Source organism: Anoplopoma fimbria, chromosome 21 (genome assembly GCF_027596085.1).
Source record: "Anoplopoma fimbria isolate UVic2021 breed Golden Eagle Sablefish chromosome 21, Afim_UVic_2022, whole genome shotgun sequence".
Taxonomy (NCBI): domain Eukaryota; kingdom Metazoa; phylum Chordata; class Actinopteri; order Perciformes; family Anoplopomatidae; genus Anoplopoma; species Anoplopoma fimbria.
The window spans coordinates 1,570,158-1,590,157 of NC_072469.1; the positions used below are offsets into that span (position 1 = coordinate 1,570,158).

The 20,000-nt window shown below is 40.1% G+C and overlaps 1 protein-coding gene across 1 annotated transcript in view; it reads right to left on the reverse strand.

Moving 5' to 3' along the window:
* Positions 1–2,289, reverse strand: part of LOC129111068 (sodium channel protein type 4 subunit alpha-like) — a 138,462-nt gene extending 136,173 nt beyond the window's left edge. The window contains exon 1 of the mRNA XM_054623362.1: positions 2,122–2,289. Within this exon, the coding sequence (XP_054479337.1) occupies positions 2,122–2,289 (168 nt within the window). The remainder of the gene's footprint in view (positions 1–2,121) is intronic.
* Between the last annotated feature and the right edge of the window lie 17,711 nt (positions 2,290–20,000).

Below are 20,000 nucleotides of genomic sequence, written 5' to 3' on the forward strand. Positions count from 1 at the left end.
AAGAATTGTTTTGCCATAACTGCACTCAGAACAATACTGAGGTACTTGTACTTTTACGCTTACTTGCTACTTTATACTTATACTTCTATTTATGAACACATTAATGCATATTAACAAATCTAACGTGTAGCTGCTTTATTCAGTGTTTATACCAGAGGAGTGGACTCCAGTCACATGACTTGGTCTCGTGACTTGTGACCAGAGTCACACAAACAAATGACTTGAGACGATAGAGTTCTGAAGACAGACACACAGAAGGCGTTACATTCAGTGAAGAACACATTGTGACTTGTTTAGGACTCAAAACTTAACGTAACCACATGGGACCTGTCAGCCTTGACTTGTGACTTGTCAGAGCAGACTTAGTCTTGAATTGGGGATGATTTGGGACTTGTTAATCTTGACTTGAGACTTGACTCAGGACATGTCAGAAATCCTGCGGGACTTGACTCGGGATTTGTCGGTCTTGACCCTGGACTTGAATTGGGACTTATTTGTCTTGACCTTTGTCTTGTCAGTCTTGACTCTGGACTTTACTTTGGACTTGTCAGTCTTAATTTTGGGGTTGACTCGAGACTTGTCAGACTTGTCGAACTTGACTTTTATGGGTTTTAATCAGCGGGTCAGTTTGTTTCGGACACGAGGAGACCTCTGTGAACCTTAAGGCTAAAACCGCGGTACAGTTCAGGTTTGGAATATTCAGTAAAACAGTTGTTTGGGAAAAGACGTCTTTTGGTTCCAACACATGTTTTGTCCCCTGAACTCCTCCGTACGTTAACAGATGAGGATGAAGAGGAATCGCTCTCCGGACCCAATCCCATCAGCTCTAAAAGCAGAGTGTCCTGTCACAGCGCGCTGATGGAGAGTGGAAAAACCCGACTCACAGGAACTACGTCTCCTAAGAGGACGCCTCCGTCCAAAACGCTGGACCTTCAATTCAATTAGCCTGAGAGGAGAAAACACATTCTGTCACCGCCGTTAACGGAGAGGAGCCGCAGGAAATGATTCACCGGTAGCAGGCGGAGGGCCAAAGCTGCAGCTGGCACGGGCCTATAGGGAGGTATAGAGATGGGGGGGTGACCCTGACATAAAGCCGCCGTCGTGAGTCATGTCCAAGCTCCAAACCTTGATAACCCTTCTCAACAAATCTGGACAAATAAGAACCAAAACCAAATGTCACATACGTTGTTTTCAGCTGCCTCCAACGTACTTACTGCTCTCATCCATAACTCATCACAATGAATCATCAGAGCCAACGTATCCTCACCAAAATGTATGTTATTATCATCAGATTTTCATCTTTGCGACGGTCCTTGAACACATCATGTGCGACAAATGCTTCCATCAGAAAAAGCAGCGAAAACAAAGCCGAAAATTGTGATATTTCAAACATATTTTATTCTACATGTCTGATTAAAAGTTTCGTCACAAATAAACCGTTTGTTTTAACCAGATTCTGTAAAAAACATAAAATTCTGAGCTCCTCAGTGAAACTATGAAGCCATGATTGATTCATCAGAGACCAACAGTCATGTGACAACAAATCTGTAAAGTTTTACTGAACTGCTGCTGAACTCAGAGCAGAGGAGCGGCTGTAGAAATGTCAGTAGTTCAATAAACATAACACGTAGAGCCTCCATTTCTTTCCAACATTGGTAATAAAGATGGATTTATAGATTCCATTGTTTTCCACTTTTTGTAAAATACATTATCAATAAAATTCAACTTTTTTTTAAATTTCTTTTTTATGATTTATGTCATTATAACTGTGTTATTCTGCACTAAAGACATGTTTGAGTTCTCTCTACTTCTAGTCATCATTGTTCTGTTTCCATAGAGGAGCAGGACTTTTATTTTGTAGTGAAAACAAGACCACAGAGAGTAGAATGTGACAGGAGCACCCCAAACTGGGTTTAGATCCATCAGGCTTATATAAACTCCTCTGCCTACTGTTTTCCTAGCGAGAGGTTCAGGGGAGTCTGTGATCTTGTAGTTTTCTAGCAAAGCTCTGGTCTCTCTTCAGGCTGTTTGGCTCTAAACTGGCGTCCTGCGTGGCGGCCCGTCTGTAGGAGTCGGATCAGTCCGATGCTGAAGGTGCTTTTCTGACTGATCCGCTCTGACTGCCGGTCGTTGGTTTCGTTTGCTCTTCTTCTTCTTCTTCAGTCCGGGCCGGCCGCTCACACTGAAGCCAAGCTGACTCGTTGGCTCAGCGAGTCCTCTGGCATCGAACGCTCTGACGCCACCGACTTCACCTCTAAGGAGCTGCCAACGTGTGAACATGGAGTCCATCCTGCTGTTTACGACCTGCTGCTGTCTGTGAGGTCCAGTGTTCCAACACACCAGACTACATGATATTTCAAAGAAGAGAAGGACTCATTTAAAATGCCAGTACATGCATTAAATATGTTTCAGGAACTTATTGGAAAAAGAAACAGGAACTTATTGGAACTTATTGGTAAAAGAAACTGTAGTTTCAGATTTGAACAGCTTCCTGTTTAAGTCACAAGAGTTTCACAATAAAAGCGTGGAATATCATCTTAACTAATCATAGTTTGAACCTCTTCAATCAGAGAGACTCACTCAGTCTTTAAATCCACAAAATTTAAGTTTGAATCATTTCATTATTCGTCTTTTGTTGCCAAAACTATTTAAAATGTAAATACTATGTTTGATTACTAAATAATACCTTTTAATCTTTATTTATTAGTTTAACTGAAAGAGATGTGTCGTCCTGTGTCCTACGAGGTAAAATTACTTATTTTGTGAATGGAGTCTGGTGGCTTCGAAGAGAGCAATACAGCGGCTTCAGTTCCACGTTGGAAGGACGAGGTAAAGCGTCTGTGGACGGGAAGGTATTCTAAACAGCACAATCAGTTTAAATGAACGCTATATTTAGAATAGTTTCACCTCTTTCTGACGGGGAACTGAAGTCGTTATGCTAGTGCCTTCAAAGCCACCAGACTCCATTCACAAAAACAGTGATTTTACCTCAAAGAACAGTTTGTTTGTTATTGTGTGAAGTTCATTGTTTGCTTTTGTACTGGTTCTCCAAACTGGGAGCATCTAAAATACTATATTTAAAACTCTGACTATAATGATGCATATATATATATATCTTTATATATATATATATATATATATATATATATATATATATATATATATATATATATATTTTTTTTATATGTAGCAGCGACTTCATTTCGACGCTAAAACATTCAAACTTTAAGCAAAATGTAAAGTAAGGATTATAATAAATAAAGAAAAACACGAGTAAGCTGATACAAAAACCTAAAAGAATAAAATAATGTACTGGCCCTTTAAGAACTGTAAACTATCGTGTACACTACTGTTAACTGTTTTCAGTATTAAGATATAAATAAAAACATTGTATAAACATATAGATATGCAAATTTCCCCGCTGCGGGACTAATAAAAACATATATGTATTATTTCTAAAAAGAGACTGAACACACTTGATTGTCTAGTTTGGTGTTAACATACAAAAATAAAATAATAAAAACATTTATTTGGTTTATTAAAACACGGTGTTTCAGTTAATGTGTCCACTGTGGTTATTACACACACACACACACACACACACACACACACACACACACACACACACACACACACACACACACACACACACACACACACACACACTGGTGTCAGTTCATATTCTGGTCAAGGTCGCATTGGAGATAAAGCGTTTTTATCGACGTTGTTAAATCCTCATCAGACCTTAAAGACTCAACGCAGCAACGTTTCATCTGAAACACAACTTTTGATTTTTTATTCTCGGACAAAACGAGACGAGAACTCGACGCCTCTGAAGCCAAACCCGCTTCAAAAAACACCCAAATGAAACCCAACGTTTCTGTTTTTATTCCTTCACTTCCTTCCTTTCCTCCTCTATTATTTCTCCCTTCTTTATTATATCTTCCTTCCTTATGTCCTTGTTTCCTTTGTTAATTCATCCTTCCTTCTGTCCGTCATACTCTTCATTAGTTCCTCTTCTTCCTACCTTCTCTTCTTGCTTTCTTCCTTTTGTTCTAGCTTCCTTTACTATTTCTCCCTTCCTTCAGTCCTCTCGGACCGTATTGCTTTCCTTCCTTCCTTTCTTCCTTATGTCCTTTAGTCTGTCTTCTTTCCTTCCTTCCTCCCTTAGTTCCTTTAGTCAATATATCTTTCCTCAGTCATCTGCTGTCCTGCTTTCCTTTTCTTATTTCCCTTTGTTCTAGCTTCCCTTGCTTTTTCTTCCTTCCTTCAGTCCTCTCAGATTGTCTTTCTTGCTTTCTTTCCTTCCTTCACTTGGACTGTTTCTCATTTATTTTTGTTCTAGCTTCCTTTGCTGTATCTTCCTTACTTCCTTTCCTCCTTTCTTCCCTCCTTCAGTCCTCTCAGCCTGTCCTTCTTCCCTTCCTTCCTTCCTTCCTTCCTTCCTTCCTTCCTTCCTTCCTTCCTTCCTTCCTTCCTTCCTTCCTTCCTTCCCTCAGTCCTCCCAGACTGTCTTGCCATCATTCACCCTTTCTGTTTTCCTTCCTTCCATCCTTCCTTCTTCCCTCCTTATTTCCTTCAGTCTATTTCCCTCCTTCAGTCCTCTCAGACTGTCTTTCTTCCCTTCCTCCCCTCCTTCCATTGCTTCCTTCCTTCCTTCCTTCCTTCCTTCCTTCCTTCCTTCCTTCCTTCCTTCCTTCCTTCCTTCCTTCCTTCCTTCCCTCAGTCCTCTGCCTCTCTCTTCCTCTCTCCCCCTCTTCTCCGTCGTTCCCCCCGTTCCTCATCAGCGTCTCTTGTTTATTTGCTCTTTATGGTTTTTGCTTTTATCGCTGTATGTTATCAGCTCTGCTGCAGGTTTGTGCTGTTGGTGATTACATTAAAGTGAAATGAAGGAAACGAGCGGCTGTCAACTGATGACGTTAAAACAAATAAATACTCAATTAAAGCATTTCATAATATATCAAATATACAGATAATAAGTTCATATTATTATGGTTTATTTTGGCTTGAAAAGCACTTTATCAAAATATTTAAAGTTCAAATATCCTCACAAAAAGGATTAATTGATTCTTTTTTATTAGAAACGTCTGTGTTAATGTTTAAAGTCTCTTTAATGGTTGAAACAGATCATGTTGTTAAATAAACCAGTTTACACTGTTAGTGGGAGAACTGGAAACGTGCTGCCGTCTCTGATGTCAAACCATTTAATCTGATTTTACTTGTCTAAAAACATGCAACCAATTCAAAACCATCTTCCCATCAAATCTCATATAAATTAATTTTATTAAAAATAAAAGATTATAAATGAAAATGCTCCTCAAACATCTCAATAAACATGTTCAGGCCGACGTGTTAAACTGAGAAACAGAGAGTTGTTTCCAGATATTTGTTGTTTTTCACACATTTTCCAGTTTCACAGAGAACACATCAGGAACATCATGTCGTGATTCAGCAACAAAAAACAACTATTTCAGATAAAAACAAAATCCGTCAAAAAGGCTCAAAACTCTGCATTCTGCTTCTTTATGAGTTGTAGATTTATGGATCTGATTTCAGGAGAAGAGAATTGATAAACAGAACAACACGCTGACATAAGAGAGACACAGAAATAGAAAGCTATGTGTCCTTGCATGTGTGTGTGTGTGTGTGTGTGTGTGTGTGTGTGTGTGTGTGTGTGTGTGTGTGTGTGTGTGTGTGTGTGTGTGTGTGTGTGTCTGATCTTGTATTTCTAAATGTCCTCATGAAGAGAGGGTCTTTAATCTACAACGGTCCATTGGTTTCATATATACACAAAGTTTTTTGTGTCACTCAGGATGTTTTTGGGACGACATCACTTTAAAAGTAAAGTTACTAAAGTTAGGTTTATGCACCAAAAAAACCATCATAGTTGGGCTTAAAAGAACTACAATCATGGCAATTTAGGCAACAAAACAAATGTCACAGAAAATGTTCATTTACTGTTTCTGTACAAAATATACAGAGTTGAAGGCGGAGTCACGTTCATTCCACAAAAGTAGAAAGTAAAACCTAAAACATCTGCACCAAAGACGAGATAAGATCTTCATTCATAGCTACCAATAACATTGATGATTTTGTACCATATTTACATTTCATGATTACAAGCTTTCTGCACTAAATCATAAAACATCTGAAGACCAGAGACCAGACAGTAGATTTATTCTGAAAGACAAACGTAAATATGCTGCAGCGTTTCCTGTTTCAGGCTCTTTGGCAGCTCTGGTCTGAAAACAGGACTCATCTAAAAAAGCTTCAGTTTGTCTCAGCGGGGAACTAAAAGCATCTAAAAATGTAAAAGGTAGTGTCCCCGTTTCCTCTCATAGTTTATGTCGTTTCTATAGCAACGGATGGAATCCAGGTGTTGCACCATTAGAATTAAGAGCACATTTGCTGACTTTGTGCTGTAAAATTGGACTTTTGGACAACTGGAGATTGAACAGAATAAGAGTAACAGAGAGACTGAACAGAGTGATCAGGTGTTCTACTCAGAGGTAGAACGGCCATCTTGTCACATACCAACGCTTAGTCAGTGACCAGAGGCTCATGTAGCGTCTGCATGAGGCGAACTGGACTTAAAGCTAACTCTAAAGTCAATATAAGAAACTCAGAGTAACTGACAGTGGTATAAAGAGAAAGAAAGTATTAGTGAGGGGAGATTAGATGGGACTTTCACCAAGGAAACCGCTGTTCCTGTCTCGTTACTTTTGTTGCAGAAACATAACCGAGTACTTTTGTTTTTCTCAATTTAACAAAGAACTTTTGTTGCTTAAACAAAACGGAGTAGCAGATATTTAACCTGTCAGATATCTCTCAGTGTCTTTGAACATTCACATCCTATCCATCTTGGCTCTCTGATTTGAGGATTTTGTCAATGGTCTCCATATAAAAAAAAGAGTATAGTAATGTTGTTTTCTGAAAATGTTATAATATAAACAGTAAATGAACTGTATGTTTGAACCAAAACAGGAGAGAAAACCAGGAAGATCTACAGTGAAACTGAACTGAATTCATCATCTTAAGATTCACATAATGAACGAACACATGTTCGGTTTAAACTAATAACACGAGCGTCTCTTGAGCTCATAAATCAGATTTCATCCCACAGTGATGAAGCTGGTCGCCCACGCCTCCTCCCAACATGTTTCAGGGATGTGAAACTGAGAACCACACACTCACACACACACACACACACACACACACACACACACACACACACACACACACACACACACACACACACACACACACACACACACACACACACACACACGCTCCCGGGGGAAATCAGAAATCAGGAAGACGAGGACGGAGAGGATCCAGACACCTGTGGCTCATTGCTCTCAGCCAATCAGGAGGCTGGAAAAGATTCAGGAAACCACCAGCTGATCAGGATGAGAGGACGTGTGTTTGGATAAATGGTTTGATAAATGTTTCAGACGGGAGGAGGAGGAGGAGAGGGTGAAGGGAGAAGAAGTGGGAATTAAAGAAAGAAATGTGAGGATGAGAAGGATAAAGAGGAAGGCATGAAATAAAAGAAGTGAAGAAGAGTTAAAAAAAGGCGAAAAAGAAGAAGAAGAAGAAGAGATGAAAGAAAGATGCAATAAAAGAAAAATGACCCAGAGCCAAAAAAAGACAAGAAGAGAATAAAGATCAAAGTTGCTAATGGAAAGAAAAGAGAAGAGCAGAACAAGGAAGAGAGGAGACGAGAAAAAAACAATAAGAAGAAAAACTACAAGATGAGTTTTTAAAAAAAAGACAAAAAACGAGAGAAGAGATTGAAGAGGAGGTCTTGAATTAACCAGCAGATCCTCTGTCATCAGCTGCTGATTTTGGAGAACGACTCTCCAAAAAGGGACCAAACACAGACACACACACACACACACACACACACACACACACACACACACACACACACACACACACACACAGAGCCAGACGGCATTGTGGGTAATTAGCACCATCATGTCCAAAAGCAGCGCAGAGAGACGAGACGGAGAGAGTTGATGAAAATGTAAATCTGCATGAAGAGACTTCTTCTGTTTGACTGCAAGTCTGCTCCGATGCACTTCAGACAGTGTGTGTGTGTGTGTGTGTGTGTGTGTGTGTGTGTGTGTGTGTGTGTGTGTGTGTGTGTGTGTGTGTGTGTGTTGAAAGGACTGCATTGATTATTCCAGTTGCTGTGAACACATTGCGTTGACATTTTTGTTGATAATGTTGTTTTTGTCATTGTTATTTCTTCTCTCAGACTAAATCAGAATTTAAATCAATGTGTGTGTGTGTGTGTCTGTCTGTGTTTGTGTATGTGTGTCTGTGTTTGTGTGTGTGTGTCTGTCTGTGTTTGTGTGTGTGTGTCTGTGTGTGCAGAGCAGAGAAGGCGGCTCATGCCAGAAGGAATGACCCTGACACAGAAAACGGGGATAAACAAAAGCTTGGCAACTAAGGCCGCCTGGCAACCCGGCAATCTGCAGCTGTTTGTTTGTTCACACAGTGATACCGAAGGGTGTGTGTGTGTGTGTGTGTGTGTGTGTGTGTGTGTGTGTGTGTGTGTGTGTGTGTGTGTGTGTGTGTGTGTGTGTGTGTGTGTGTGTGTGTGTGTGTGTGTGTGTGATGTAACCTAAAAAACTGGCATCCACATCAACATGGCAACCCACCACCGCCTCTGTTTCAGGACGTGGGGTTCAGGGATGTCCCCCTTTACTAAGAGGTATGCGGTGTGTTCAAGGCACACAGTGCATTCAAAGCTCAGCGTAGGTTGCCTTCACTGACATGCACAAGATAAAAACATTCTTTTTTAAACAAGACAAAGAGCAGAATCCATTACTGGAATTACTGTCAGTTTAGCACAAAGGCAGAGACGAGTGATTATCTTCTAAATCTATCTTCCTACATAAACAGGTTCATGGAACGTTGGAAACATTCTCTTAAATCTCTTCTCTTCTCCTAAGAGAAAAAATAAGAGATGTCAACTCCAAACAATCTAATCATCCAGATCACAAGTTAATTATGCAACACAGTGTTGCACAAAGAAACGAGGTTGAAGCCAATTTGCTGCAAAAGAAGAAAAAAGGTTCTGCCTTCCTGTTGATTTTTCACATTTTCATCAGGAGGAATGAAATTTAATTTAATTTAAATGGACAAAATAGTTTATATTATCGTAGACAGCAACCGCTAAACACACTATGAATGCTATACGCCCAAGAATTGGAGCGATGCCACCAAAAGAGGCCGTTAGTAAACTCAAAAAGAGTTTTGTCAATATCATCCAAGTGTTTTCATTGTCTCAAGAAAAGCATGAATATCATATAATCAGATTAAGATGTTTGCATGTTTTCGAGTTGCTGTAATTGTTGCTTTTTTCTATATATTTTTTTACTTTGGAGAGAGCCAGGCTATCTGTTTCCCCCTGTTTCCAGTCTTTATGCTAAGCTAAGCTAATAGCCTCTTGACTCTAGCTTTATAGTTAGTGTAATGATGTCATGTCGAGGTGGATGTCGTAAGAAACTCAACGTAAAGTGATCTCACTTTGTGAAAGAAGGTTCCAGGTGATCAGCTGTTGATTCTGTTTCATCAGCAGATCTGAAGTCGGGAGCATGAAACTGACCAGGCTCGATCATTCTAGAAAGTTCAGGTAAAAAGAACCAGAATGTTCCTTTATGAGGTCCAGAGTTCTCGTCCACAGGTGTGAAGCTGGTATGTAAAATGTAAAATGAAGGACGAAGCTTTTAAAAGAAGGTGGAGGTTGTAAAAACAAAACATTTGAATAAAGATAATGGCACAGGCGTGTTCGATGTCTTTTATCGTACATCATCAGATGTGTAAATCTCATTCTGAGGAGTAGTTTGGGTTCAGTTTGAGCTGCAGGAGGTTTAGGGTTTCTTTGGCTCTGCAGGTGTCAGGTGATCACTGAGAGGTCAGTGACCTTTGGCCTGAGGTTACGACCCGACACCCTGACGGAGCTCGTGTTAACAGCCGCCCTCAAACACACGGACACACATTCACACATTCATTATTCATCCACTCACTCTCTCATTCACCTCCGTCGCTGTTTTGTGTATTCGCTGACCTGAACACTTAGAGGAAGAAAACAAATACATAAACTAAAAAACAGAGGAGGTCAAAGGTCACAGCGTCCTGGTGAAGTAGAGTAGTACCACTACTACAATCTATAAACCAAAGAATCAAACCTGCATCAGGTTTAATAAGTAAAAAGTACTATTAGAGCGTTCAAGTATTGACGTTTCTTTGACCTGACAGTATTTGTTGTGTTTGTAGTGATGAACGTGGGAAGTCTTTAGTAAATACACACTTAGGTACTAAAATGCGGGAAAGAAAAAGAACAATCATTTTGTAAAATCATGATGTTTAACGCATCCTCATACAACGGTTTGTATATCTTACAAAAAGTTATTATTTATATTATTATATTATCATATTTTCTGAGTCAATTTCTAGGAACATGAATACAGTATTTTCCAGATAAACTACTTAGTTGGGTTTAGGAAAAGATGCAGGCTGTGATACGTGTCTCGTCTTTGAGCTTTTTGGGTGTTATATAAATAATAATGATCAATAATGATGTAAAATTGTATAATTTTAGGTAAAAAACCTTTAAATCTTTCTGATATATATATATATATATATATATATATATATATATGTTATATATGTATGTTCGTATCTTTTCTTCCCAATGAGTCTCTTTGTCCTGCTGCATAACATGATGGAACAAACCAGAATGAACAGTTCACTTCCTGTTGGGTCCAGACTGCAGACATCCCATAATATATTATAATATATTATACTGTTATTGGACTATTATAGAAGTTAAATAGTATATTGATATAACAATATAATTATATATAAATAAATAAGAGATGCTGATATCTGACTATAAACACACAAACACTTCTCTCCTTTCCTTCTCTCCTTTCCTTCCCTCCTCTCAACTCCTTCACTCCTCCTCCCTCCTCGCATATCTATAGTTCCTCCTCCACTGTGTCAGCGCTCCGTCACTCAGCTGTCACTTTCAAACTGGGACACACACACACACACACACACACACACACACACACACACACACACACACACACACACACACACACACACACACACACACACACACACACACACACACACACACACAGAGAACATCTCTAAACAAACCTCGAAGATCAAAAGGTAGTTTGACAAAAGTACAAGGGAGAAATGAAAGAACTGAATGGAACACAGAAGAAGAAAGAAGGGAGGAGGAAAGGAAGGGAGGGAGGAGAAAAGAGGGAGGATGAAGTAAAGCAGGGAGGAGGGAAGAAAAGGAAAGAGAGAGAGGGTGGATGGATGTAGGAAAGCAAGAAACAAGGAGGGAAGGAAGGAAGGAAGGAAGGAAGGAGGACTAAGGGAGGGAGGAAGAAAGTAGGAAACAAAGTATAGAGGGAGGAAGGAAAGAGGGTAAAACGGAAGAAAGAAAGAAAGTAGAGAGGAAGGAAGGAAGGAAATCGAAGGAAGAACGGATAGAGAGAACGAAAGACATAAAGTAGGCAGGAAGGAAAGAGGGAACAGGTGGAGGGAAGGAAGGAGGGAAGAAAGAGAGGGAAAGAATAAAGAAAGACCATAAGGAGGAAGGCAGGAAAGAAAGTTGGATGAAAGATATAAAAGAAGGAAATGGAAAAAGGAAGTAGGATAGGAAGGAAGGATAGGGAAAGGATCAATCAGAGGAATGAAGGAAAGGAAGAACGAAAAAGGAGACGAGAAACCAAAACCAGCTGAAAGGTTCAGATGGAGATAAAGATAAATAATGGACTTATTAATAACATGTTGTTGACTCTGTTTACACAAACAACCCGCCAGTGACATCATCACCATCATCATCATCATCACCATCATCATCATCATCATCATCACATCATCATCATCATCATCATCATCATCATCACCATCATCATCACCATCATCATCATCATCATCATCATCATCATCATCATCATCATCACCATCACATCATCATCACATCATCACCATCATCACCATCATCATCACCATCATCATCATCATCATCATCACCATCATCACCATCATCACCATCATCATCATCACCATCATCATCATCACCATCATCATCACCATCATCACCATCATCATCATCATCACCACCATCATCACCACCACCATCATCATCACCATCATCATCACCATCATCACCATCATCATCATCATCACCATCACCATCATCATCATCATCATCATCATCATCATCATCATCATCATCATCATCATCATCATCATCATCATCATCATCATCACCATCATCATCATCATCATCATCATCATCATCATCACCATCACCATCATCATCACCATCATCATCATCATCATCATCACCATCATCATCATCATCATCATCATCATCATCATCATCATCACCATCATCATCATCACCATCATCATCATCACCATCATCATCATCATCATCATCATCATCATCATCATCATCATCACCATCATCATCACCATCATCACCACCATCATCATCATCATCATCACCATCATCATCACCATCATCATCATCATCACCACCATCATCATCATCATCATCATCACCATCATCATCACCATCATCATCATCACCATCACCATCATCATCATCATCATCATCATCATCATCACCATCATCATCATCATCATCACCATCACCATCATCACCATCATCATCATCATCATCATCATCATCGTTTGTTACAGTGTAGTACAGTGTGTTTAGAGGTACTTTTACGTTGCTGTACTACATCTCAGAGGTACATATTGTACTTTTACTTCTCTAAGTGTAACTTTAAACTACTTTAAATCATTATTAGCTGTGTTTTTCTGCCGTTTCTGTCTCGCAAAACACTTTGAAACCATTGTTTTGAAAGTACTATATCAATAAAGTTTTAAATGTGCAGATATTATGGGATGGAGCTCTCATCTCCGTCGGTGATGAGCAGTGACCTTCACTCAAACTGCACCAACATAAAGATCCCAAAATAGATGCCAAAAAAAAATTGGGCACCGAATTTTTATAAAACTGAAAATGACAAGGATCTAATCTATGTGTGTGTGTGTGTGTGTGTGTGTGTGTGTGTGTGTGTGTGTGTGTGTGTGTGTGTGTGTGTGTGTGTGTGTGTGTGTCCTCTCCCTCCAAACTCATATCGAGGTAATCTCCCAGAGTGGCCAGCTTTAAGCCTCGTCATCGCTCAGTCACACACACACACACACACACACACACACACACACACACACACACACACACACACACACACACACACACACACACACACACACACACACACACACACACACACACACACACCTTCCTTCATTAAGCATCAATATTCAGGTTCATTTTAATTTAGCACTAAAGGAGGTCAGACGAGCGAGCTCATCACCCTGTTATAGCTTCGTCACGCGTGCTCTCACACACACACACACACACACACACACACACACACACACACACACACACACACACACACACACACACACACACACACACACACACACACACACCCATTCTGCTCTACTTCTGCAGCTGATAGCGGAGGAGGCTGTAAATCGACTGCAGCCGTCACAGTCTGACTGACTGCTACTAGAGAGAGAGAGAGAGAGAGAGAGAGAGAGAGAGAGAGAGAGAGAGAGAGAGAGAGAGAGAGAGAGAGAGAGAGAGAGACGGAGAGAGAGAGAGAGAGAGAGACAGGTAGAGAGACAGACAGTTTTTTATGGAGCAACAAGTTGCTGATGAAATCTTTTTCATTCCGACTCCAACATCCTGCAACTTTGCAACAACTTCTTCTGTTTTCATGTTCGTTGACCAACAGCAAGTTTAACTGTAGATAAATACTACAAGTACTACATACTACAACATACTACAACATACTACTACTACTACTACTACTACTACTAGTACTAATACACATGGTGGGATTATGAGACAATGGGCCCAAAGGCTTTACTACCTCCAGGAACAAAACATCACAGACTTTATAGTTCTTCAGCCTCGTTTTGATGTTCTTTAGTGTCTCTTTGTAGGTGTTTGCCACTTCTTTGTAGTCCTTGTGAGTCACTTTGTAGTTGTTGTGCTTCTCTTTGAAAAGTTTTTGTGTTTCTCTCTCTCTCTAGTCGTTTCTCTGTGGCCATTTAGTGTCTCTTTGTGGTTGATGTATGTCTCTGTAGATATTTTTGGTGTCTTTGTAGTCATTTTGTGTCTCTTCATATATGTTTTATGTCTGTTTGTGATTGCTTTCTTATTCTTTGTGGTTGTTGTGCGTCTTTCTCTTGTCGTTTTATATTTCTTTGTGGTTATTTTTTGGTTCTTTGTAGCTCTTCTGTTTCTTTGTAGTCATTTTGTTTCTCTTTATAGATGTTTAATGTTTCTTTGTAGTCATTTTGATCCATGACAACATACTACTACTACTACAAAATGAATCCAAAAACACTATATATAAAACACTGACATGAACCATATTACTACACAACGACTATTTTTACTTTTTGTACTTTAAAAGTAACAATCTCAAAGATTTTATCATTAAAAACAAAATTACTTTTGAACAAAATTTCAAATTAAAAACTGTCCTAATTAGCCTCAGTCAGTAATTATCCTGATCTGGACCTTTTTTAATCAGTATAAAAAAGTTGTCTTATGTTGTCATGTGACTTAGCAAACTCCTACTGCTGAAGAAGATCAAGACATGGGGTTGAAAGCTTTGTGGTTTGCATAAAGTTGATCTCTTTTTGTCTCTTCTGTTATTAAAACGACCTGTTTTCGAGTGTAATCGTGGAACAACGACCCACAGCAGAAGCTCAAAGCCTTGAAGAAGTAGAAGTAGAAGAAACTTAATAACAGATTTCCCCGAACACGTTCATCTCATAAAACAGACGTGATGACTCAGCACACCGTCGGCCTCCTGGGTGCTTAAAGGACGGAGGACATGAGGACATGAGGACATGAGGACATGAGGACGTAGGAAAGGAAAGAACTAAACGACAGAACAAGAAAACAAACTGGGAAGTCAAGATGCATCAGTGTGTGTGTGTGTGTGTGTGTGTGTGTGTGTGTGTGTGTGTGTGTGTGTGTGTGTGACCTGGCATGACGCTGATCAGCTTAATAGGCTTTCTATTGATTCTGCCTGTCTGTTCACACACACACGCCCACACACACACACACACACACACACACACACACACACACACACACACACACACACACACACACACACACACACACACACACACACACACACACAGCGACCCAGTTAGATTTATCCTATTTGAGTCTCTCTCCTCCCCACCTTGTCTCTTCAACTCTGTTATTCTTTCTCCGTGTGAGTGTTGGTGTGAGTGTGTGTGTGTGTGTGTGTGTGTGTGTGTGTGTGTGTGTGTGTGTGTGTGTGTGTGTGTGTGTGTGTGTGTGTGTGTGTGTGTGTGTGTGTGTGTGTGTGTGTGTGTGTGTGTGTGTGTGTGTGTGTGTGTCATGCTGTTCTCTTGTTCCTCTCACTGTCGTCCCTCGTGGCTGATTAAATCAGTTTCTATTAGGACCTCTCTCTCTCTCTCTCTCTCTCTTTTTGTCAACATGTTTAAGCTGCCAGTGTTTTTATTCAAATATCTTGTTTGTTCAGATTTTAACTTAAAGTTTGTTTTTTCTTTGATTTATAGATTTAAAGACTGGATTCAATGGGAGGGAGTCTCACTGTAGAGGCTGCTTTTGGTTTCCTGATTATTTGGGTGAGTCTTCAGTCGAGGATGGGAGACCAGAGGAGAACAGGGGGAAACAGAAGGAGAGACGAAATTGGATGAGGAAACCAGTTCAGATGAACACAAACCAAAGGGAAACCAGTGGAGACTTGGAGAAACCAGAAGGAGAGACCAGTGGAAACAAGAAAACCAGAAGAGATACAAAACAAACCAAAGGGACACAAGTAGAAACCAGAAGGAAACCAGTAGAGAACAGAAGGAGAGACGAAATGGGATGACAAAACCAGTACAGACTAACACAAAGCAAGGGAAAACCAGTAGACAGCAGGAGAAACCAGAAAGAGACTAAACGGGATAGGAAAACCAGCAGAGATGCAGACAAACCAAAGTGAAACCAGTACAGATGAAGACCAGTCAAAGGTAAACCAGTTCAGACCAGGAGAAACCAGAAAGTTGGACAAAAAGCAGAAATAAAAACTTGTACAGAAGAAGACCAACTAAAGGGAAACCAGTAAAGAAGGAGACACACCAAAGAGAAACCAGTACAGATGAAGACAAACAAAGAGAAACCAGAAGGTTGGACTAAAAGTAGATAAGAAAACCAGGACAGAAGAAGACCAATCAAAGAGAAACCAGTATAGAACATTCCAGTAGAGAGGGACCAGTGGAGAAGCAAACAGTTAATACTATTTCTGAATGAATCATCCAAACAAAGATGGCTACTAGATGTAAAGATACAAAAAGGTCTTCTTCACACACACACACACACACACACACACACACACACACACACACACACACACACACACACACACACACACACACACACACACACACACACACACACACACACACACACACACACACACACACACACACACAAGGCCATGTCTTCGGTGTGTAGCAGAGCTGATGGATGATCTCTGGTCTGACTGACTGTTTCCTGTCTGTTGTTAAACCAGTAAACAGATGAAGCTGCACCCGAGCCCCAAGGACACTTTATACCACACACACACACACACACACACACACACACACACACACACACACACACACACACACACACACACACACACACACACACACACACACACACACTCTCTGGCCTCGTCTATCACATGCTGATGTCCGTCATCGATCTTCGTCTTTCTCGTTTTATGAAGTCGGTCTGTTTTTAAAACTCAACGGACTCAAACCAAAGTGAAACCAGCTTCATCGTCCTGCTCTGTGAGAACTCACGGGATGCAAAATGTGCACAGACAAACATTCTTAAGGATGCAAAATGTGCACAGACAAACATTCTTAGGGATGTAAACACATGTTCTGCAGTAGATATATTCACATTTCACCAGATTTGTGTATTTAAAGGGTTTTTTTTGCATGTGTGTTGTGATCTTTAGATTAAGACGAAAATACTGCTGGAAGCTGGTTTTACAGTATTTTTGCATGATGCTGAGAATTTTTACTACATGATGCTGAAAATACTTTTACTACATGATGCTGAGAATACTTTTACTACATGATGCTGAGAATACTTTTAATACATGATGCTGAGAATACTTTTACTACATGACGCTGAGAATACTTTTACTACATGATGCTGAGAATACCACAGTACTTTACGACATAATGCCGAGAATACTGCAGTACTTGAACTACATGAGGCTGAGAGTGCTGCAGTACTTTTACTTCTTGAAGCTGAAAATACTCTATTACTTTTACTGCATGAACCTGAGAATGATGGAGTACTTTTACTACATAAAGCTGAGAAAACTGCAGTACTTTCACTTCATGAAGCAGAGTATACGTTTGTACTTTTACTCAAGTCCTGTTGTGTATCTTTTCAGGTTAAAAGGGACATCATTATATAAAAATATAGATTTACAGTAGATTTATTAATTTATTTTTCATGTAAATAAGACTCTCTTAAAGGTACAGTACAACATGGCCGCTACGGTTAGCATGTTAGCTCGCTGCTTTGACTCAATGGCTTTTATGCTATGAACCACCAGCAGCTTATTCTGATCCCGAGGGACAGAGAGCTAGATTAACCCAGACGACCCCCCCGGCAACGACCCCGGCAACGACCCCGAGACTACGCCAACACACACAACACACACACACACACACACACACACACACACACACACACACACACACACACACACACACACACACACACACACACACACACACACACACACACACACACACACCAGCAGCTCAATACTTTTCATCACTGCACACAAGGACATGCCAACAATATTTTTCATATATTTATTTTTATTTATTTATTCATTTATTTCTTAGTTGGTTTAAACATATGCTCAGATATTTAAGCCTGAAAAGCCCAAAAGCCATTAAATATGAATTTTATTTATTTATTAATATTTATTTTTCACCTATTGTTATTGATGCCCTAATATCATTAAAGTGGTTTGAATAAGACGAACAAGAAAAGCAACAAGATGAAAACCTGATGCATTCAAATGACTTCAGTAGTAGTAAAGTACATAAGTATTCTTAGCATCTTGTAGTAAAAGTACATAAGTATTCTCCAATTCATATAGTAAAATGACTGCAGTAGTCTGGGCATCATGTAGTAAAAGTACTGCATCATTCTCTGCTTCTTGCAGTAAAAGTACTGCAGTACTATCAGCTTGACGCAGTTGAAATACTATAGTACTATCAACATTACACAGTAAAAGTACAGAAGTGGAGAACAGAAACTTCGAGCTGTAAAAGGAAACAGTTCTGGTTTCGTCCTGAGACAGACGGTCACCTGTCCGAGGTGTTTCCCTGCCTTTCACCCAGTGCATGCTGGGATACGCTCCGAGCTGGAATGTTTTTCTTTTGAAACACATCAGCTGTCCCGCAGGCCCAGAGGACCCCCATCATCGGGGCGACTTAAATCACCTGGAGGTCGTCTTTAGGACTCCGAGACGACGGCCGGGGAGCCAGCCAGAGAAAAGAATGGAATCGACCGCGGGCCAAAGAAACGGACCGGCTCTTGGACCGGCGCCTGCTGGTCGTCTCCCAGTCTGAACCGGAGCCAGCGGAGAGACAGCAGCACCTCCACATGGGACGGGGGGTCCAGAGAAACAGGAGCTTCAGAATACCAAAGTACCGATCGACTGCATTACTGGCAAGACGATCCGCCGGGTTCACTCCTAAAATAAGAATCCATCCGAGACGCAGAGACCATTTGATTGTCGGGGTTTTAATTCATGACTGTTTTATTGTTATTGCTGCTGGATTGCTCTTCCTGTTACTCCTCCATATATAAACAACATAAGTGCATTGATATGTTCTGCTACGTGCTAACGGAAAAGGTCAAGAAGCTGCAGAGCAAAGGGCTGATGGAGAGAAAGGAGAAGGATGGAGTCCGAGGGTTCGATCGGCTTTTATTGTACCGTCATTAGTGGATTTGATTGTTATGGATGACCTCGTTATATTTTCCTTTATGTGCACTCTAATGACAACGATATATTGTGTATTTACAGATGGTGGAGCAGTTACAAGAGTGGAGAGGTGGAAATAAATCTTTCCATAAATGTTTATGTATGAGCTTGAATTTGACCACGTTGCATTTTTCCTTTATTGGCCACAAACAGCCAATAGATGAGCAGTTTATCTTGATCGGGAGGCCCAAAGCATCAAGGGGCCTCTCTGACCTTCACTTAAAGAAGGCCACTCAAAGAAACACATAATGAACCAGGAAGAGACTCAAAATGACCAGAGAAGAGACATATGACGTTTCCAAAAAAAGGACTTAAAAGGGACCAAAACATCCACATAGAGACTCATGACTACAAAGAGATACAGTGCAACTACAAAGATACTCAAAATGTCTGAAAGAAACATAAAATGCTTACAAAGAGACCAGAAAGAAGACATAAAGCGTCTAAAAAGAGACATAAATACACTTCAAAGAGACAGAAACAACTGCAAAAAACTTAAAATGGCTACAAAAAGAATCCAAACAACTACAAAGAGACAGAAAAAGACTGAAAAGAGACCAAAACAACCATAAAGAGACTCAACATGACTACAAAGTCATACAGTGCAACTACAAATATACTCAAGATGACTAAAATAAACATAAATGTCTACAAACAGACTGGAAACGACCAGAAAAGAGACATAAAACGTCTAAAAAGAGACACAAATATACTAAAAAAGAGACCGAAACAACTGCAAAGAGAAAGAAAAAGACTAAAAGAGACCAAAGCAACCATAAAGAGACCCAACATGACTAC